Here is a 22,874-nt window from a genome sequence, read left to right on the forward strand (position 1 = left end):
ACTCCATGGTAGGCTCATTCACCTGCATCCTGACCTTTATTTGGATGGTCTAAATTGTGTTTTGCTCCTCTACAAATATGGCATATTTTTGGCCAACATTAATAAGCCCTTATGAAGACGTTGATTTGAAGCCCGTTACTCTGCATGGCTCTGTGATACACAGAGCTGAGCATTTACCAACAACTGTGGCCAAATATGTCCATGGTACTGGTGAGAGGGAGGTTTAATTTAAAAAAATAAAAACACCATCCAACTCATTCCCCCTTTAAAGCTTACATCACTCATTCAATGCTACTAAGAACCTACCAAGTGCTAGACACTGGCTATGCCTTAAGGGTCCCCCATACAGACAAGTCAACACGCTATTGCCTTCCAAGATCCATGATGAGGGTATGACTGAGCCTCTAAGACTTCTAGGATCGTGCTTCTGGCCACCTCTGCAAGCTGATCTTCCACCATTTCCCCCAGCCCACCCCTTGGGCTCCACATGTCCTCCACCTGAGGATTTACAGACTCACCACCCCTTCCTTCTGGAACACTCGTGCCTACTTAATTCTCAGTCATGCTGAGAACTCAGTTCAAATGCTATTTCCTTAGGGAAGCCTCCTCTGACCTCCCAGTCTAGATCGTGTCCCTGTTTTTTCCTTCATAGCACTCAGTACAATTTTGTATATAAACACTCAAGTACATTTATAATTTCTGCATCTTCCTTCTAGCATGACAGCTATATAAGGACAGGTTCCCTCCTAGCCCCCAAGTCTAGCTCAGCTCTGTGGTGAATGAATGAATACTGAGTCCTGAAGATACAGAGGAGGAATCCTTGACATGGATTTAGGTGGGCAATTCCACCTCTTTGGGGAAGCCTTCAGAGCATTACAAGTCCCTGGAATTCTTTTTATTTATTAAAAAAAAATATTTCTTTAGAGACGGGCTCTCACTGTGTTGCCCAAGCTGGTCTCAAACTCCTAGGCTCAAGCAATCCTCCCATCTCAGCCTTCCAAAGTGCTGGGATTACAGGTGTGAGCCACCATGCCCAGCCCCTGGTATACTTTAACTTCAACCTCCACTAACTATACCACTTCCTTGGCATAGATCTTATATTACCTTTGTCTTCATTTTATTCACTTTTACTCTCTGTCTCCCTCCTATCTTTCATTTATTTCACAACCATGTTTTAGCACCCCTACTGTTTCCCACATAACATGCCAGGAGCTAGATATATGTTGGTAAATAAAATTAACTAACTTTGCCCAAATTAGATCCTAAGCATCTCAAGGACCAGAACTGAGGCTTATAGTCTTTTCTTCCCCCACAGCACCCAGCAGATAACAGGTGTGTTATAAATAAAAATGATTTTCTAACTCATTATAAAGTAATAAAAGATTTATGACTATGGTGGGACTCTGCTGCTGGATAGCTAATGAACTGCCACGGGAATTAAGGTGCTGGGGAGAAATCTCTAACCTTGAGGTTACAGATATATCCATGCCTCAGTGCCACTTTCAGAGATGAAATGTGAGAGAAAATAGGACACATGACAGAGTCAGTCTATCATGGTAAGCTGCGGTAACAAAGAAAGAAAACCAAAGGTTTTTAGAGGAAAACGGTTATCCGTAATGTGTCCCTAAAAAACATACTTTGAGGATAAAAATCACCTGAACAAAGTGTATACAAAAATATAGCAGGGAAAGACATATCTAATTGCTTTTGGGCATTTTTATGCACCCTCACACACAAATAACATACATGTTACCCTGTAATACACACATATGTCCCACTATTGCTAATCCTGAATTATAACTAAAATATGCAAATGTGAGTTCTGACTTTATTATCCAGGCTTAATATGCTAAATATTGGCATTTCTTCATATATAAAGGGCCCAGAAGATAACAGCAGGTCACGACTTTTAAATGGACATGTCCTTAACTCACGTTGTGGGACTTTAATGATAGCTGGCCGCTTCAATCTGATGGCTACATCACGGGACCACTGACTTTGCAGTTGGTACTGACAGAGGAAAGGCACGAGGAAAAGAGGTAGGGGCTGTCGCCAGAACTCTGCCAAGGATGGGATGAAGAACTCTGATAGGAGGACCAACCTTGGGTTAACAAGTGGAGACACAGCCAGAGGAGGATACAGGGTAGCTCGTTACCAGGTCCAACATTTTTCAACCCTCATTCTGGAGTGGTCAAAACCAGGGGTTTAATACAGAACACAGAGGATATTAGGTTATAGCTGCCTAGGGATCTTAGTTCTCCATTGGCAAAATGGAAACAGCACTTAGGCTATCGGCTACCTAGCCGCTTTTTTTTTTTTTTTTTTTTTTTTTTTGAGATGGAGTCTCACTCTGTCGCCCAGGCTGGAGTGCAGTGGCGCGATCTCGGCTCACTGCAACCTCCGCCTCCCGGGTTCAAGCGATTCTCCTGCCTCAGCCTCCCGAGTAGCTAGGACTACAGGCGTGCGCCACCACGCCCAGCTAAATTTTTTTGTATTTTTAGCAGAGACGGGGTTTCACCATGTTGGCCAGGACGGTCTCCTGACCTCATGATCCGCCCGCTTCGGCCTCCCAAAGTGCTGGGATTACAGGCGTCCTAGCCGCTTTTTAAAAACCCTTCCCCCTTTATTTGTACGGCAATTTGTATTTTCAAAGTGCGTTCACCTCGCATGCGCCTCCTAACCACGAGGTGAGGAAAAGCAGGCCAGAAGCCCACCTCCAAACTCCCATTTCCTCGAAGAGAAAACTGAGGCTCGGACCAGTTATGTGCGCGAATGCCGAATGGATGGCCCTGGGGGCGATGCTCTCTCACTAAGGCCTCCGAGACTGCCCAACGCTTCCTGCCCGGGTTCAGAATCTTATAGACCCGCAAAACTGCAAATGCGCTAACAGTCCTAAAAACGTCCGCGTTGCCAGCTCTGAATTGCAAACGCCGGTAGCAGAGCCGTTTAATCACAAGGTAAACGGAAAGTCGCCGCAGCTCGGCTGCCTCCTCCCTGGCAAACCCAGGGCAGGCTGCGACCCGCAGGGCCAGGCTGAACCCGGCGGCCGACACAACGCCGCTGCTGTCGCTACCTGGACGCCGTGCACGATGTACACCTTCTCCGCCTCGCTCAGCGCCACGGACGCCATGCTGCCGAAATGCGCCGCGAGTCGTACGTCATCTGCGCGCGTCGCCTCCTCTGGACCGCGCCCCGACGTCCCACCCCCCGCGTCAGCGCGTCATCAACCTGCGCGGCGGCCGCTCCTGCACCCGCGGCCGCCGCCACTGCCGGGAGCTCGATGGGCTTCTCCTGCGCGCCGCCCGGTGTCTGGCCGAGTCCAGAGAGCCGCGGCGCCTCGTTCCGAGGAGCCATCGCCGCAGCCCGAGGCCGGGTCCCGGGTTGGGGACTGCAGGGGAAGGCAGCGGCGGCGGCGGCGGGAGCCCCACCGGGGTCTGGGACTGGGGAACTGCCTCCGGCTTCACGGTCAGTTGGGAAGGGAAACTGGGGTAGGGGTGAAGAAGCTGGGGTGAGGCGAGCCACACGGGCCGGGGGACTCCTAGTGGGAGAGGCGTGCGGCGTAGTTACTCAGAGCTGGAGTTGACTTAGGAGCTCGTGTGTGTGTGTATGTGTGTGTGTGAGAGAGACAGACCCCGACTAAGGAGGGGCGGACGTCGTGATTGGCCCGGGGGTGCTGTTTCCCCGCTCTTCTCCCCTCCATTTCTCTAGTCCCTAGGATGGCTGAAGAGGAGAGGCGATGCAGCCCTCCGTAGGTAGTTCTTGGTGGGAAGGGTCTGGGAGTGGGGGACACTAGTCCTAAGGCGTCCTCACCCCTCCACCCAGGAATATCTCTCGCTGGCTCGCTCACTCTCTATGACCGAACGCTGTCCCAGTACCTTGCTGGGACCTCTTGCCTCGGGTGCTTACCAGAGCGTTGTCCCACAGACAGCGGGGAGGAGGCGCTTGGTAACCGGCGCTGGCAAGGTGCGCAGTGCCCGGACGTCCCCGACGCTTCCTAGCGGGAACTGGAAACCCGGGCTTGATGGAAGTGATTACTGGGAGCTGGGAGCAGTTGCCCGAAAAAAAGCCAACCCCAACCCCTTGCGATGGCCGAGTGGGAGTATGGGCATTGGATACCCGGAGAGGATATCTGCAAGGTGAAGCTGGGGTCACCAAAGGAACTCATTAAGGCGGGGCTGACCAAGTATGGTGCAAGTTTTAAAGGAGCCGTGTGGATAAATGGGAGAAAGTTAACCCAAATTAGTTGAAGCAAGGAGGGCAGGTTAAAGCAAGTCTGATGACTTTCCTCATGCTCCATTTTTGAGGACCCTCCCTGTTCTCAAAAGTGAAAGTAACCCTGAGCAGCTTGATCAGCGAAAAAAAAAATGGTATTTATCAGATAATGGCTTCAAATAGTTTCAGATAACTATTGGGAGCCTACTATAGTTAGGCTTTGTGCTACCTTTAGAACACAAGACAAGTAAAACACACTATGCCCAGAGAAGTTCCCTGGGCAGATGAAGGCTCCGGGGCCAACATAACCACAAATCATGGTGGTTAGAGCTATGATGGTGGCATCAGTGGGCACAGTGGGATTGGGAGGTCGTCTGATAAGGTTATAGAGAGGAAGTGCTTGCTCACCTTCTTAAGCATTAAACTGCTGAGCTCCAAAATTGGTGATCAGTTCTTCGTAGACTGGACATTAGATGTTTCTTATGTCCCTACATAATTCTCTACAGAGGCACCTAAAAGGAAGACAGCTTGCAGGGTTGGACTTTGCCTTCCAGGGAAACTGAAAGAGGTGAAGCCAGGAGGATTTCCTCCCTAATGAAGGCACAGGTGCCCCACCTGTTGTGGCACATAGATGTGTTTGTGTGTGGTTGGACGGCTGGGTTTTGTGTGAGGAGCTCTGTTGTGATAAGATAACATGAGATTGCTGATGTTATAAATGATATTTTCTAGATGTGCTAGAGATTGCTCAGAAAGGAGAGACCCTGGAAGTGGGATTTTAGAAGCTAGGATATCTGAGGAGACAGGATTTAAGAGGTGACGGCAAATGGACAGATCAGAAAGACACAGGAAGAAAAGCCTGAGTTCAGATACCATGGAGTTATCTTTATATAAAGATTTTCCAATGTCTTAAAATATAGAACATGTATTTGAACTGTCCCCCCCTCACAATTGACAGGAATTCCATACTGGACAAGGGTCTGCAGTATTTGCTAAATAATGTTATGAATGATGTCTTATATATTAGGTTAAGTAGGTAAGAGAGATGTAAACAGTAGAATGTTCCTTTTTAAATTGTCTACTAAAACAATGACAATCTTCACTAATCATTCTGCTTAAATGCTGCCAGAACATTTTTATCACCTTTGCATTGGACATCTTTAAAATCCATAAATTCTGAGTTCTTTTTTAGTGTATTGAAGTAATTCGAAGAACATATGATAACCAAAAAAATCAAGAAGTCAAGGATGGCACAGTATTAAACCATCTTGTTTTTCCATCACTATTAGATTCATTTATTGAATGAATAAATGAATTGGGGCATACTATTCTGTAGGTTTGTGTATTCTAAAACCTTATACTCTAATTTTCAACACTAATTTACATAGTGCTTTTTGTATGCCAAGCATTGTTCTAAGCACTTTATAAAGATTAACCAGGCTAGGTGTGGTGGCTCACACCTGTAATCCCAGCACTTTGGGAGGCTGAGGCAGGTGGATCACCTGAGGTTGGGAGTTTGAGACCAGCCTGACCAACATGGAGAAACCCCATCTTTACTAAAAATACAAAATTACCCGGGCATGGTGGCGCATGCCTGTAATCCTAGCTACTCGGGAGGCTGAGGCAGGAGAATCGCTTGAACCCAGGAGGCGGAGGTTTTAGTGAGCTGAGATCACGCCATTGCACTACAGCCTGGGCAACAAGAGCGAAACTCCATCTCAAAAAAAAAAATAACTGATTCAATCCTTGCAACAGCCCTATGATGCAAGTATTTTTATCCCTATTTTACAGATTAGGAAATGAGGCACAGAGAGGTTAAATGCCTTAACCAGGGTCACAGGTTACATCATTGGTAAATGGCAGAACCAGGACTTGAGACCAGGCAGTCTAGCTCTCCTGCCCATACTCCTAACCATCACCTTACACAGCCTCCCTCCGGGTTTTATTACATTCACTAGATTATTTGGTGAAGGAAGTCCCAATTTTGTTATGGCATTGGTAACTGTCCTATGAACTATATAGTTAATCTTTATTCCAAAAGCAAGAAGTCTGTTCAAGCATAAACTCATATCCCTTGAATCATTTTTCTAGAGGAACATGGAATGTGGTGCTGATGGGAATGTGGTTGCTGTGTCTGTTGCAGCTCAATATTTTAAACAAGGCAAAAGGTTATATATGAGCAGAATAGAGCTTAACTCCAAGTAGCTAAGGAGAGAGCCCTCAATGGCAAAGATGGCTGATAGATCTGATGCTAGGGTTGAGTAGCATGCATGGAGACCCAGATTCCAACCGTATGCCATACTCAGATATCTAGAAACTCTTCAGACAGTGTGTTTGCATGCCTGTGAGTCCCTAGTGTTCTTATGGGCATAAAGAGATAAACTCAAAACACAGCAGCTGCCTAAAAGTAGTTTAGAATTTATTATAGTGGGGGAGCCCAGGACCTCGAACTACTGCATGAACAAGACAATAAAATAAAGTGCTCAATTGAGACATGTGGCAATTAGAAGAGAGACCAGCCTATAATAAGGTGCTAATTGTGCAGGCCAGGTATCAAATACAAAACATAAAGAGCTGCTGCTAGCCACAAGCTGGCAACAATAACATTACAGAGATGGAGTAACTCTGTCCCACCCAGCCTTGGTTAATTAAACCAATAAAAGCCAGTTACAAAAGAGCTTCAGGGCAATGCTGAGTCTGTGGTGCTGATGTTGCAGAGAGCTTTTTTGGAGACAGAGTCTCGCTCTGTTGTCTAGGCTGGAGTGCGGTGGCACGATCTCTCCTCACCGCAACCTCCGCCTCCTGGGTTCAAGAGATTCTTGTGCCTCAGCCTCCCGAGTAGCTGGGATTACAAGTATGTGCCACTACTCCCGGCTAATTTTTGTATTTTTGGTAGAGACTGGGTTTGACCATGTTGGTCAGGCTGGTCTCGAACTCCTGGCCTCAAGAGATCTGCCTGCCTCGGCCTCCCAAAGTGCTGTGATTATGGGCATGAGCCACCATGCCCAGCCGCAGAGAGCTCTTAAAAGCCCAGTAGGAAACCTTCTGTTCCCAGTCCTAAGCAGACATGGCCACGTTTTAGGCCTTTTCCTTTGCATTTTCACCATTAGCCCAACACCCTCGAAATGTACAAAGTGAGTTACTGTTTTCCCTATAGATCTGTTTCTTTTAAACACTTTGCATTTGTCCTGCATGTACCTTGTCTTAAAAGAATGAGGTAGGAGGATCCCTTAAGCCCTGGAGTTTGAGTCCAGCCTGGGCAACATAGACCCCATCGCTAAAAAATAATAAAATGAGTAATAAAATAATGATAGAAATGAAGAATATCTGTAAAGAATACTGTCATAGTCTGGTCAGCAGGTCTTCATCTGTCTTCTAGACATTATAACTTGGGATTACAGTGATAGAAAAATTGCTAGTAATACATAGGTAAAGCTTACTCTTAATTAGAGGAAAAGTTATACGGTCTTCATGTGTGTTTCATTTTGGGAGAGTGACAGCATGTTTCCTATGTCTCATTAGGGCATATTTGAGAAAAGGGGGTCACAGATCCTGATTACCAAATGTAGAAATATTTAAACACACACACCCTGATAGCCATGGAAAGTAACAAAGTCTCTCAAGTAGAAGTGGAGGGGTGATGTCGCAATATTGACCTGCTAGGGGAAAAAATGAGGCTCATGCCATGCTGCCTTTAGTTCCTTCCTGTTTCACATTTTAAAAAATCATTTGCCTTCCTCCTCGGAAGCAGATTTCCAGAGACAAATGGCCAGTTCATTCATGGCTTTCAACCGTGAAGGTGAGAAGGCTCCAGGTGCATGTCCCACTTAATTCAGTCATACATCCTAACACATTTGGAATGCATGGGAAATGTCATCATTTCATAGTCTCCTCCAAACCATAGCCTTCCTAGTATGTATTGACTTGGCGCTTGAACTCTTGGCGAGATATGAATATGTATTTCCTATTCAAGGTCAGTGGAGATGGAATGCCTTTGGATGAGATCACTTTCTTACCTTAGCAAGGTGAGCCTAATGGGACAAGTACAGTTCTGGCCGCAGTCCTGTTGCAGTAAAGTCTTCAGTATGTGAAGTGTATGTTTCTAAACCAAGAAATAGTAGCAGAGAATCTAGAAAGACAGGTTGGTTAGGAAGATAACAATCTATGGTGGAAGGACTTCTGGGCATCTTAGTCCAAAGATTTGGGCTTTGCTATTAACTTGATTTATGACTTTGAACAAGTCAGTTAACCTAAGTCTCATTTTGCCCTCAAGTGAGTATCTTGCCAGGTTTTAAAACTCAGAATGGATCCTGGATATGCAAATATTTGAATATTGAAAAATGGCCATGTTTGACTTGGGGTTTTTAAGACTTCTTTCATTTACCACTTTGTTATACTTGATATATTTTGCTAGTGCTTTTTCCACTCTGAAAAAGAATTAAATGAACAAAAGGAAGTCGTAATTTTATGCTGTACTTGATTGAAAAAACTAAACATACTCAGGAAATTGCTAAGAGAAATAGTTACTAGTGGGCTTCTTTTTGAATATTAGCAAATCGGGAAAAGAGGTTAAGGGAAGCTTTTGGTAAAAAAATGTAAAATCCAAGATACTAACAAAGAAAACGTTGAATTTGCCCCTGAGAACAGAGGACTCATAGAATCTCAGCCCTGCAAGGGCCCCTAGCAATCAGCGTGATCTTCCCCTTTGTTTTATCAAATGAGGAAACTGAGGCCCAGAATGGTAACTGTCTTGCCTGAGATTGTGAGGTTAGCAAGTGGCAGGATTGGGAGTAAACTCTGGCCTCTTGATTCCAAGCTCAGTCTTCATTCCCTTTAGCACTAGCCTCCCATCTATTTCCAAAGCCCTCTAGTGAATGGCTGGAGAGCCCCTCAGCAGGTAAGCAGGGGCTGTGTTCTCTTTCTCACAGCCCATTACAGCCTTCTTTCTGTGGTCCCAGGTTCCTCCCGGGGCTCTGCTCTTGCATTGCCACTGACAGTGCCTGGAATAAGTGATACCAGCAGATTCCTGAAAGTCAAATGGCTCCCCTTTTTGAGCCCTAGTACCTAGTACAGTTGCAATAACTGGTTCTCTCCATTCCCTAGCTAGTCTTTCGGATTTCTCTAAGCACTTTTGCTTTTAGTCCCTAAAAACACCCAAGCTCTGGCCTAGCCTAAGTGATGTCACGGTGGCTGTGTGGCTGCACATGACACAGTGTGGGCCCAGGTGCCATTCTCAACATCCTCAGGTGGAAACCTTTGCTGATTGGTCTCTGCCTAGCGTAGGGGGAGGCGCTTTTTCTCACAAAAAGCAGCATCTGTTACTTGGCACCACAGGAAGTATTTCCCAGCCAAAGCAGATTTTAGGGATTCAATCCTAGGGTGACTCTTCTGGCTGAGGCTTCATGGCCTTCCTGCCTCGTAGGTTAGGGCAGGACAGTATTCTAAATGTTGGCTGATATTCAGCCAGGGCTCCACCTTAGACCCCAAAATGCTTATGTTCAGGCTTGTGGCCTGTGAGCACCACTGCATGCAGCCCACCTGATAATGCCACCTCTGCATAACCATGTGTGGACAAGATAGCCAAACCGTAAGTAACCCAAGGTCACTGATGGAAACATCAATACTCCTCCCCCTTTTATTTTCTAGTTATTAGACAAAATTTAATTGTTAATAGTAAGTAGTGAAAAGCAGGCCCTGGGGCAAGAGCAGACTTTGGGAATATATCTTGTCTCCACCACTTCCTGGAAGTATGAATGTAGGCATGCTTCAGTTTTCTCGTTTCTAAAAGCGGGATGGGGAAGTGGGCATTTATACCTGCAAAATAGAGTAGATGTGAGAATCAAGCAGGAAGAGGCATGTGTAGCAAGCAGCCCAGTGCCCAGATGGAGGCAGGGGTGACACCTTAAGTAAGGGTCAGGAAAGAATCAGGGCCCCACCCTACATTCAGCATATCCCACACTTTGGCAACAATCAAGCAAAACTGGAGCCTACCCTCACAGAGGCCAGAAGGCAGTTCATTGTCAAATGAGATCGTGCACTCGATTACAAAGGGGTTCACAAACTATGAGAGCATCACCGTCATCAACAAGTGTTCATTGGGTAGCTGGAGCAGTCATTTATTGTTGCCTTTATGAAGATGCTCCTGCTGGCTTACAAACTTCCTGCAAGGAGGAGTTAATGCAGGGAGATGGCAGCGTGGCAATTAAACAGATTGTATTAGTTACCATCCATTAGACCTAGAAAACAAGTTAGCCACCTCTCTGTGAAGACCCACTGACTCCTTGAGCTTCACTTCCTTACTCATCTGTAAAACAGAGTGGACCACAATTTGGAAGCAGGGGGGGTAGTTCTCACAGCCTCTTTACAAACAGCTGTGTTTTTGAGGGCCCAAGTCTGTGAGATAACCCAATGAGTGTCATGCTCCATTAATGAGACAGGTGCCAGAAGGGGCTCATAGTAGAAGGAATGCTCAATTTTTATTTATTCATTTGTTTGTTTGTTTGACAGGGTCACACTCTGTCACCCAAGCTGGAGTGCAGTGGTGCAATCTTATCTCACTGCAGCCTCAACCTTCTGGGCTCAGGCGATCCTCCCATCTCAGCTTCCCAAGTAGCTGGGACTATAAGCACACACCGTCATGCTCGGCTAATTGTTTAAGATTTTTGTAGAGATGAGGTCTCGCTATATTGCCCAGGCTAGTCTCAAACTCCTGGGCTCAAGCCATCTGTCTGTGTGGGTCTCCCAAAGTGTCTTTACAGGCGGGAGCCACCATGCCCAGACTTGGGTTTTTTTTTTTTTTTTTTAAAGAATAGGTATTGTGGGTGCCCAGAAGCTAGTGAAAGGAAAGTGTGCTTAGAGTGCCTTTCTTGAGTGTTTTTTGTTTTTGTTTTTGTTTTTTTTAAAGAGTCAGAGATTAGAGATCCTAGTCCATCCCCCTCACTTTAGAGAGGAAGATGCTAAAGCTTGAAGTTGAAGTAACTTCTCAGGTCCCTCAAATGTGTGTAAGGGAGCAGGAAGTACAACTCCTATTTCCTGCTTGTGCATTTCTCTCACTCCAACTTTGGGTGGAAAAAAAAAAACATCCATGTGCTGTGCTAAAAAGTGCAGTCTGTGACGGCAAGCAGAGCCATTTTGAATCGTGGCTGCACCACCACCTCACTCCATGCGACCTTGGGAATATTCCCCAACCCCTCTGAGCCTTACTTTTTCCATTTCTGCGGTGGCGAATAAAAGCTGCCATGCTGGGTTGCTGTAAGAATTAAAACGAGCTGCTTTGCATAGTCCTGAAGCATAATAGGCATTCAGTTAATGCTGATGCTCATCTCCATTGCTGTAGCCAGTACTGCATGTTTTGCCTAAAACATAAGTTTTCGACAAAATGTCAAAAGGACTTAAATTTTCACATTTGTAAAACAGGAAAATTTGACCAAAATCCACCACATGGTCTTTAATATTTCTCCCAGCTCTAAAATTCTGATTTTTTTTTAACCAGTTACTCTTACAAGTGGTCTTGTTTTAAACTTGTCTCAATTTTTCTGTTCATTGCAATGTATAAACGACACCCATGAAAAGGGAAATAGACCGTGTTACCCAAATGAGTGGTGTCATCTACAGATCTCCAATGTTTGTAACATTTATTATATCACACTATACATGGGTGTGTCTTTTTTTTCCCCAATTAAAAAAAAATTTATAAAAACAAGGTCTCACTATGTTGGCCAGGCTGGTCTCTAACTCCGGGGCTCCAGTGATCCTCTTGCCTCAGCCTCCCAAAGGGTTGGGATTGCAGATGTGAACCACTCCACCTGGTTCGGGTGTATATTATTTTAGTAGATTAGTAAAGCCAGGAGTTGGTAAAATAGCCAATTGTAATAAAATAGTTATAGTAAATAGAGGAACTGTCAGCCTCCATGAGCTATCCAAATCCCAGACTGTTTTCTGAAATGAAAGACATTGGTAGGAGTCTCAGTGTGTGCATGAATGGGTTTTGTAAAAAGGCGGTCAGTCATGAGGCAAGAAGGAAATTTCAGTTTACTGACCACTTCCTGGTTTCCTCAATGAACTGAAATATGTGTAAGATTTGGCTTGGAGGTACAATATTTTACTTTTTTTTTTCCGTTTGTTTTTTTTGAAGGCTGAGTATGACAGAGACAAAAGGCAGGCAGAGGGAGACAACCCCTGCTGTAGAGAGAGAAACAGTGTAGACTTTTTGGTAGTAAAGATCTTATAAAACAGGCCAGCTCGCTCTGCCTGTCTGGACACTTTTCCTTGGCTAGCAGGGTGTGCTGCAGAAGATAAGGCACCTTTCTTCTGTTAGGCTTCATACCACACCCTTACCTTTTTGAAAAAGTTTAGTGACTCATCCTGTTTTTTAATGAAATATTTCAAACATAGTGATTCATGGTTCATTCTTTGTTTTTCTGAAACTCATCTAAAAAGTGGGCATAAAATTTACAATCCTTTTGGATCCTTACACAAATTAAGGTAATTGTAATGCAGGTGAATTGATTTTCTGCTTGACCAGTTTTGTTACTAAAGCTTCTAAGGCAAAGATCATCTATTTGATCTTTGAGGTTGCAGGGCTGGCTTGTGAATACTTTAAGACTATCACTCTAAAATGTGAGAAGTTCTAAAAGAAACAAACACCACGTTGTTAAGACTGTACAATTTAAACCATAGAAGGTTAATGTTATATTGATTAGAGTAAATTTCAGCTGAGAGTTATAGACATATCAGAAAAGATGCTACCCTCTTTCGGTGGACATTTTAAATGATTGTTTAAGGGTAGACTGAACTAATTAACTGCGGTAAGAATTAGTTTAGGTGGGAATTCAGTGTTTAGGACAAGTTCAAGAGGATACCAGACCAGCCCTCAACAGCAGTCTAGCGTAAAACTAGATTTATTAAAATGTCACATATTTACTTGAAACAAATTTTGGCTTAAGCCAAAAGCATCCTGTTTTAGAGTTTCTACTATTTTGCTGATGTTCATGACATCTGCTAAGAAGCTGGTGAAATTGAGTTTCAATTTTATAGTTCCTACTTGTAGGGAGCCAGAAAGTTTAATCCCTCAATTTTTGTTTTAAGTATATAGATAATCCTTATCTCTAAGCCAAGGGGAGATCATTGCACCTGATTTCGAGTTTGTTAAACCAGTCTGTATACAACTATTTCATACAGGCTCCAATGGTTGAGCCTGTTAATTGCCCTTTGTTGATGCTACTTTATACCATCTCAAGATGTATGCTGTTCACGAGTGCATGAATGTTCATGTGGATGTGAGAATGTGGGTGGATGTGGTGTTTTAGAAAAGTAATCCTCACAAAGTACTTTGAGGTGCTTCCAAAGATTTGGTTTTAGATCTGGCTGAACTACTCCATGACTTTAGTGTAGGATCTTGTCTTATGAAAGCAGGCGAACAGGACTTGTTGGCAATCTGAGAGGATGGGGGTCCTTGGGACACTTGCTGGACTGAGAACAGTGGCATTTTGGGACTCTATACATTCAGTAGAGAACTTTTATGTTTGATGTGACAATCATGCTTTGACCCTGTCCATAAAGCATGGACTGTGGGTCAGGGTTTTGTTTTGGGTTTTTTTGCCACATGATAAAGATTTGTAGGGATTTGCCCCTCACTCAGCAAATGATGTAGCCGGATTCTGCCCATCACTAGCAGTCAACACTTGGCCAGGCCAGTTCATCCTGGCCAACCCGATGAAGTGCCACAGTGGGATGGGGCCTGAGAGCTTGGCATTAGCACCACCATGTTCAAACCCTCTGAGCTGCCTACCATGGAGAGACAGCATGGGGATTCAGGCATAAGTGGTGTACCTCAAGGCTGCCCCAGCAACCCAGTCTCTGGGGCTCATGGAGCCCCAACTCCACTTCACTGAATATATTTGTGTCTGTCAGTGTGAGTTAGTGGAAGAGCACACTTATGATTAGGTATAATGAAGCACGTGTGTCATATATGGATCTGGAGGCAATTCTCTGGACCAGAAGCAGTTTTTGTTGTTGCTTTTAGAATAGCACTAATTTCTGGCATTTCTTGGTTTTGGTTTCTAGAACTCTGTGAAGGAATACTAGCTGATTTTCTTTGACTTCCCAAACACTGCCCCCCACAGAGCTCAGATCATCATTTTGACACCACATCTTATCAGGATTGCTGGCACTAGGGAGCTCCAGAACACCTCTGGGCCTGTGGATCCGTTTCTCCTGTGACTTCCTTACCCCCGCCCCTCCCCAGGCTTAGTTCCTTTGCCTTTCTGGGCTTCAGTGAACCCTTCTATCAGGTGAAAAGAATAATTACTTTGAACATAGAATACTAATATATGGAGGCACTAACTCTTTTTAATGCTATAAAACCCTTAGCCAAAAAACTTCAATATAGATTACTATAATTCAAATTACAAAATGATCATTGTTCTAGATCTTCCTTGGAAAACTATTAGCCACTTAGAGGAACGGAAAACCTAATACCACCAAAATGAGACTCAGACCTGTTGCCCTCATACCTCCCTGGACTTGTTGGCCTCTGGACTCAGACCTCTCATCTGTCTTGCCTGTCACTTCTAGAGTGGCCTTGCCACAGCATGAGTACTATTCCTGCACAACTTTCCTTAGAAACTGTATGGCTCACCAGTACCTTTCAGGATGAAATCCCATCTCATTATGAAATTTAGAGGCTTTCTAAAACACAGCTTTCTCCTACCTATAAAGCCTCATCTGCAATCACCTCCTCTCTTTCCTACAAAGCCTGCATGTGTCCACAGACATGCACACAGCCCTGGTCATCCTGCCCCTCCCCTTCCCCACTAGTACCACCAATTTTCCTGCCAGGCCCACCCAGCCCCCCTTGCCTTTTTGTTGTTGTTGTTGGAAGAATTTCATTTATTGAATGTAATTCATTTATCAAAAAAATGAATAAGTGAATGGCTTTCAAATTAAATAGATACATCAACTTCAAATTCAATAATCTCATATCTTTGAACACCAGTTTCATCATTGGTAAAATAAACAGTTTGAACAAAATTATTTCTAAGATTCTTCACTATTCTAAAATACCAAGATCTACGTATACATATAAGTATCACCTTTCAACTTTTGGGTTATATTAGCTCATTTAGTAACTATGCCAGAATAACACTCACTTTTATTCCAAGGCTTCCTTGACTCATCTTCTCAAACCCAAGAGTCAAGACACATTCTGCCACACCTTAAAGGAAAATGTAATTATTTTGAAAATTCAAATTTCCAAACACCAACAAAATACTATTAAATACTTCAATTCAAATAAGTATGTCAAGTGAGCGCACAGTGGCTCGAACTTATAGTCCCATCAGTTTGGGAGATCAAAGCAGACAAATTGCTTGAGGCCAGGAGGTCAAGACCAGCCAGGCAACATAGTGAGACTCTGTCTCCACAAAAATTTAAAAAATTAAAATGTTTGAAAAATTAGCTGAGTGTGGTGGTACACACCTGTAGTCCTAGTGACTTGGTAGGCTGAGGCAGGAGGTCACTTGAGCCCAGAAATTCTGTCTCTAAATAAATAAGCCAATTTAAATAAAATATAAAAACATACTATAATCCCACAAAGGTTTTTGTTGTTGTTGTTTGTTTGCTTTTTTTTTAAAGAAAATATATGCTTTTATTTTTCCGTGATTACAAACACAACTGAATATCAAATGCACAAAGTAAGAATTATACGGGGAAAAAAAATCAGATACGTTCATATATATATATATATCACCTTTTCAAGGCTATTTCCATCCAGAATAACCTTGGTTTGCCAGGGCCAATGGAAAGAAGTCACAAAATCGCCTTTAGTCAAATTTGTGTGTTTGCTTTCTTCTGTAATTCCAATACCTCCACCATCAACGATTTGAGATAGCTGCCAAGGTGTTATATAATCAGTGCCACTGTCTTCATTCATTCTACAACGAAGGCTGTCACTTCACACTTGGAAGGTTGCACAGCGGCCAGGCAGAGGCGCTCCTCACATCCCAGTTGGGGTGGCGGCCGGGCATAGGCGCTCCTCACATCCCAGACGGGGTGGCCGGGCAGAGGCGCTCCTCACTTCCCAGATGGGGTGGCCGGGCAGAGACGCTCCTCACGTCCCAGATGAGGCAGCCGGGCAGAGGCGCTCCTCACTTGGGGTGGCCGGGCAGAGACGCTCCTCACATCCCAGATGAGGCAGCCGGGCAGAGGCGCTCCTCACTTCCCAGACAGGGCAGCCGGCAGAGCCTCCTCACATCCCAGATGAGGCAGCCGGGCAGAGGCGCTCCTCACTTCCCAGACAGGGCAGCCGGGCAGAGGCGCTCCTCACTTTCTGGGCGTTAAGCAACCTTTTTATAGCAGTATGCCTTTCTTGGTTTCAATTGGGATATTTTGAAACTCTAAGTGTGGAATGTGCCCTTCAGGTCAGGACCTGGTGTCTGGCCCTACCAGGTACACCTTTGGCTTGGTCCTTTCCTAGATCACAGGTTCTTGCTCACCAGTGAGGGTCATGGGAAAACGGAGCTCCTCTGTACACTCTTTGGTCCCACATTGTTTGAGGATAGAACATTCTGGTTACTTGAGTAAGAGACAGTCCACTTACCTCATGGTCCTACTTGACACACTCTCCACCGTGCAGAATATGGTCACAGTCCTGAAAGTAAGCAGACAGTGCCTCTAAGAGGTGGGCCCGGGATCACAAAGCTCATGCATTCATTTAATCAACACATGTATTAAGTGGCTACTCTGTGCCAGCCACTGGGCTAATAAGGGAGGGCCTCCTCCCCTCAAGGACTATATGGTGAAGAGCTTAGCAGTTGTTCCCTGAAGGCCTATTACCCAAAATGACTACCCTTTTGCAAATAAATCTAACAAGACTTAGTTTATTTGCTTTTCTTGCCCACAGTCAATTAACAGTAGTAAATAGAGGATATGTGGGGATGATTGGTGACCGTAGACGCAGAAATGAGTAGGCAGGAATGGAGGAGGAAGACAAAGGATCATATACAGAGATGCCAGAATGGCAATTATAACAGTCTGAGCAAGCCAGTTGATGTGAAGCCGAGACCCGGTGAATTTCAGTAGCCCTGAGGACATCATTACCTAACACACTCTAGTAGGTGATGTTCCTGGTAATAACTCTAAATAAATCATTCCAGAAGAAATGGTTGATTATTGTGCTTAAGGCACAAACAGCTATAATACCCCTCCCCTCCCTCTCCCCTCCCCTCCCCTCCCTTCCCCTCCCCTCCCCTCCCCTCCCTCCCCTCCCCTCCCCTCCCCTCCCCTCCCCTCCCCTCCCCTCCCCTCCCCTCCTCCTCCTTCCTTCCTTCCTTCCTTCCTTCCCTCCCTCCCTCTCTCCCTTTCTGTTTTAAGATTTCCATCTTAACCCTCCAAATAGTTAAAGTGTGTTTCTGCTTGGAAACAAGTCACATTTATCTGGGAAGTTACTTATGTGGAAGGGCTTATTCCTCAACAAAACCGTGCACATGGAACATAACTCTTGTTTAATCAAATCATTGTCATAAATACAATCAAGAATGAGGAATTGTCAAAGGCTAGAATGCAACCACTCTGAATATTCTGTGAATATAATTTAATCACTGGAAGTATCTAAGGAGAATTGCTCTAAAATTTATTTTCAGTGATCATCCATTTATGAAAACTATACCGTTTATGATAAAGAACAGTTTGATAGAGTATACAGGTTATGGGGAAGTGGCCCCCAGGCTGCAGATGACAAGAGGTTTTGCCGTCATAGATGTGGATGGGACAGTGAGTTGTAACTGACGATCTCTATCACACCAAGCTGTTCTGCCAGGGAAGCAGGATCTGTTATTTATTTGATAGCCAACAACTGCTTGGAACCAGGCATCAGCAAACTTTTCTATAAAGAGCCAGAGAGTAAATGTCTAGGGCTTGTGGGTTACAGCTATTCAACTCTTGCCATTGTAATACAAAAGCAGCCAGAGACAATTTATAATCGAATGACATGGCTGTGGTCCAACAAAACATTATTGTTTTTGAGCTTAAATAGTAATTGTGAGAACACAGGTGATATAAATATAAATCTGTATGGCAGTAGGAAAAACCAAAAGAATGCTTGCAACTGGAGGTTGTCAAAATGTAGAGCTTCAATCAGCTTTTGAATCATTGTGCGATATCAGCTTTTCTTTTCTTTGGTTTTCCTTGAACAGAGTTTGTAATTTTAGAATTTGCTGGGCGCAGGTCAGGTCCCAGACATCCCTGATCTCTGATCTTCTGCTGTCCTGTTTGGTGCTTCAGAAGGTGGGCCTGCATCTTTTAATGCATTTAAGTTGTCTCTGGCAGGACTGCATTGCCACTGTCCTCTGGAGAGCACAGGATTGCTCTGTTAGAAAATTTTGGTTGATGGACCACCAGGAACCAAGACTTTTACTCTACTTGAAATGGTTATTTATTTATTTTAAGACAGAGTCTCCCACTGTTGCCCAGGCTGGAGTGCAGTGGCGCGATCTCAGCTCACTGCAAGCTCCGCCTCCCGGGTTCACGCCATTCTCCTGCCTCAGCCTCCCGAGTAGCTGGGACTACAGGTGCCCGCCACCATGCCCAGCTAATTTTTTGTATTTTCAGTAGAGATGGGGTTTCACCGTGTTAGCCAGGATGGTCTCAATCTCCTGACCTCATGATCCACCTGCCTTGGCCTCCCAAAGTGCTGGGATTACAGGCGTGAGCCACTGTGCCTGGCCGAGATGGTTATTCTGTCTCTATGTGTCATGACTTCTTGTTCCCTAACACAGTGATAGTGACTGTATTTGTTGAGTCGATATTCCTTTGGGCAAATACGTAATAGCATATTTAGCTGCCTTTCAGCCGTTAGTTCTCTGCCATCTTGGGAGGAGTGGCCCTGTCCTTATTCTTCATTATTAGTCTGTGCAACTTTCTACTCTAGAATGTCTGTCATTTTGAATAGTGGTTACTGGTCTGCCCTCCTAGCTTTTTGGACATGTCCTTACTGTTCATAACAATACCGAAAGCCTGCCTTTGCCCGTCAGAGCCATAGTCTTCAGGAAGCACACATGGCCAGTGCTGCTTTTGAGTGATTTCTTCTGATGTGTAGTTGAGTTCTCAAAAGACAGAGGTATTTCTTGCCTGTGTTGTAGCCTGTGCTATGGGTGGGTTTTCCACGGCACTTACATCTGGTGGGGAGCTTGAGCCATCACAGTTTCTAACTGAGAAACCTGGTTGGTGATGCAACAGGCCAAAGAGAATAAGATAAAGAAGAAGAGAAGGGAAATCTATGCTTTCTGTGACTTGCAGCACATGCTGTGGATAGATATTAGTCATTGATTCTTGGTTATTTCGTTGCTGTCTCCAGAGACTTGAATTGCAGCTTCTAGAGAGAAAGGGTGCTTTGCTCAGCACTTGTTTCTGAAGGAATGGATGTGTTTGCTAGAGAAACACATTTCCTCCCATAACCTGTGAGGTGTACAGAGTGTTATGATCTGTATCATTCATCATAAGCTTCTCCACCAGTTCCCTCAACCTTCATACCAGCAATCCTGGGAGGAGGTGGCCAGGGCTGGAATGTAGGTGTTTTCACAGGTGAGGAAACAAAGGCACATGAAGCACCCCTCAGCCAGGTGGTAGGAAAACATCTTTGAACTCTCTCCCCTTCTCTCTGCCTCTCCTTGCCTTTTAAGTCAAAATTTGAACATATCTATTGAGGCACTGTCTACCCAGTAGATCTCTAATGACCAAGGAGACCTAGGTTCTAGTGCCACCTCTAAATTGCCAGGCTGGGCTGGGTGCCGTGGCTCACGCCTGTAATCCCAGCACTTTGGTAGGCCTAGGTGGGTGGATAACTTGAGCTCAGGAGTTTGAGATCAGCCTAGGCAACATGGTGAAACCCCATGTCTACAAAAAAATATAAAAATTAGCCAGGTGTGGTGGTGCATGCCTGTAGTTCTAGGTACTTGGGAGGTTGAAGTGGGAGGATCGCTTGAGCCCGAGGTGGGAGGTCGAGGCTGCATTGACCTAAGGTGGTGCCACTGCACTCCAGCCTGAGTGACAGAGTGAGACCCCACCTGGTCTCAAAAAAAAAAAAAACGTAAATTGGCAGGCTGTGTTGCCTGCTTCTGCTCTGGCTGACCTTGGGCAAGGCATTTACCCTTTAGAGGCTCCCTTTTTATTATCTGTCATGTGAAGGCCCTGTTTCAAGAAGGCTAAATTGACTCTCAGAATCAGGGAAGAGAACTCATGTTTTAAATGAACAAGGTGATTAGGTGGCTTTGCACATAGGGGTTGCAGATAGGTAATCACAACTCACTTTGGGAGTAATTTTGTCAAACCTCCTTGATGACAAGACAACACCAAGTTTCTGGATTCTTTCCTCTCTCTTTCAGATGCCAGTATGGACAGAATAGCTTATGATGCTTATCCCCACCCACCACTTCCGAGACATTGAGCGGAAACCAGAATACCTCCAGCCGGAGAAGTGTGTCCCACCCCCCTACCCTGGTCCTGTGGGAACCATGTGGTTTATCCGTGACGGCTGTGGCATCGCCTGTGCCATCGTTACTTGGTTTCTGGTCCTCTATGCGGAGTTTGTTGTCCTCTTTGTCATGCTGATTCCATCTCGAGACTACGTCTATAGCATCATCAACGGAATTGTGTTCAACCTGCTGGCCTTCTTGGCCCTGGCCTCCCACTGCCGGGCCATGCTGACGGACCCCGTGAGTATGTCTGGGCTTGTTTTGACCAGCCCACACTCTCCCCCTCTGGCCCTGGCATGGCCACAGCCTGCATGTTCCCCCTGGACCTTGGGGATTTGGGGGATAGTAGGGCCAGGGGAGGGTGAGGAAGTAGATCTCTGCCTTGTTCAGAGTTCTGTGGAGTTGTGGCTAGGGAAGAGGGGTCAACACTTTTACCACAGCCTATCTGTCTTGGTTAAATGATACTATAAGTACATGGATATATACATTCATTGGGCCTGCTGTGGGAGGGGTTTGGTCTAGGGGAAACCTGGCCTCTGGTTAAAAAGACACAGATAACCTTGAAGACTGGGGCCAGATGATCAGAGCAGAAAGCATGCTGGAGGGTTGGGTCAGGATGGGGCTTCCCAGTGAAGACAGTGGTGGAGCTAGGTGGACTTGAAATTAAAGCCACATCCAATTCCAGGAACCTGCACGGAAATGGCCTTCACTTTGCTTGGGCGAGGTGCATCTTTTCCTGAAAAGCTGGACAAGCCTGTTTCAGGCCGCAGCAAGTGCCTCTTGGTGAATATCTGTGGGTAAAGAGTAGTGTTCTGCTCAATGACTTAGCTAAATATACCAAGCTGCGCACGTGGCTATTGAATGTTTGTGCACCCTGGTATTAAACCCTCTGTTCTGTTCCTTTTCTTGTATGGGAAAAGCAAGAGAATACATTATTTGATAAAGACCTCCTGTGGCTTGTTTCAGTACGTGGGACCTGTGTGTTTAAATTAAGAGAGGGAAAGCACTGCTACTAGCAGTGACACCGGTCATACAGATTTTGTTTCTGTGAGCCCCAGGGAAAGTATGATAGTGATGATGATAATGGGCCTGAGCTAGTTCTTGTCTCAAAGGGTTCCATTTCCTGCCGGTTCAGGTGGTGGATTATTAATCCATCCCAAAGGAAAGCAGCTTTCCCAACTCAATTACACGTCAGCCACTGGTCCAGACAGCATCTCTGTTCATGTGCATGCCTCAGGGAGACCAAACACACCGGCAGGCAGGGGCCTGTTGGCCTAGTATTTAGCACTGCATGTGGGACAGCCATCACCTGAGGGAAGCCATGTATATGGGTATAATCCTAAGTGTCCCCAAACACAAGGATATGAAAGAGTTTTCCCAGCAGCATCTATATGGTCATGCTGAAAACAAGTTAAGGATTTATTCAGAAATGTTTATGATACCATTGCTATTGGAGATATAGAAGTAAAAAACATTGCTTTGCTCAGTTCATAGTTTACTGTCTACTAAGCCCCAGATACTGTTCTTACCCTCAAGATGCCCTCTGTCTAGAAAAGACAGGTGACGGTAACCCTGTGTGATGAAGGTTCAATCCACAGAAAGAAATGTGGATTGCTGTGGGAGAACAAGGGTGGGGAGATTAATCAATCTATAGAGGTGACTGCTTGGAGGAAGCGATGCCCAAGCCAGCTCTTGTCCAAGCAGTGGACATTGAGGACAGGAAGGCAGGCAGAGGGAGCAGCTTGCACAGAGACATAGGAATGCAGGAGCATGGCTCCTCTAGGCACGAGGAGTGGTGGGAACTTAGGAAGAGAATGGATTTAGGTTGGTGATGTGGGTGAGGTGCCTAAGGAGGAGGATAGGAGTTGGATGATGAGGGGCAGTTTAGGGCCCCTAAGGATTTTCAACACATCTTAAACAAAACTGTCATTTTACAAGTCTCACTCTGGCAGTAGTGAGGAGGAGTGACACTGGTGTGGGAATAAAATGAATGGCCATGTTTCCTGAGTGCCCATTCTGTGAGAGATTGCTTTCTGAGCAATGGCTACAGCTATGATGAGCAAGACAGATGCAAATTCCTGCCCTTGTGAAGCTCACTTTGTAGTGACGGGGTCAGGTAGGAAGGACATGATTGAACAGGGTATTTGGAAAGTGGCAAGTGCTTTAAAGACAATAAGACAAAGTGACCAGGATGAT

At 45.1% G+C, this 22,874-nt stretch overlaps 2 protein-coding genes across 13 annotated transcripts in view; one reads left to right on the forward strand and one right to left on the reverse strand.

Moving 5' to 3' along the window:
* Nucleotides 1-3,172, reverse strand: part of EXOSC7 (exosome component 7) — a 36,167-nt gene extending 32,995 nt beyond the window's left edge. For all 5 annotated transcript variants that reach the window (XR_004029768.1, XR_001113683.1, XM_030811974.1 and 2 more), the window contains exon 1: nt 3,074-3,172. Coding sequence is in view for 3 of the 5 variants with exons in the window: in XM_030811974.1 (XP_030667834.1) it covers nt 3,074-3,130 (57 nt within the window). In the remaining 2 variants the exon portion in view is untranslated. The remainder of the gene's footprint in view (nt 1-3,073) is intronic.
* A 45-nt stretch (nt 3,173-3,217) lies between these two features.
* The window catches only part of ZDHHC3 (zinc finger DHHC-type containing 3), a 60,529-nt gene continuing 40,872 nt past the window's right edge, over nt 3,218-22,874 (forward strand). For 3 of the 8 annotated variants that reach the window (XM_030811979.1, XM_030811975.1, XM_012497956.2), the window contains exons 1-3: nt 3,218-3,465; nt 20,589-20,922; nt 21,364-21,461. In XM_030811979.1, the coding sequence (XP_030667839.1) occupies nt 20,613-20,922; nt 21,364-21,461 (408 nt within the window). In that variant the 5' untranslated portion in view covers nt 3,218-3,465; nt 20,589-20,612. The remainder of the gene's footprint in view (nt 3,466-20,588; nt 20,923-21,363; nt 21,462-22,874) is intronic. The other 5 variants (XM_003256963.4, XM_030811976.1, XM_030811978.1 and 2 more) reach the window with 4 other exon arrangements.

This window comes from Nomascus leucogenys, chromosome 4 (genome assembly GCF_006542625.1).
Source record: "Nomascus leucogenys isolate Asia chromosome 4, Asia_NLE_v1, whole genome shotgun sequence".
Lineage (NCBI taxonomy): Eukaryota > Metazoa > Chordata > Mammalia > Primates > Hylobatidae > Nomascus > Nomascus leucogenys.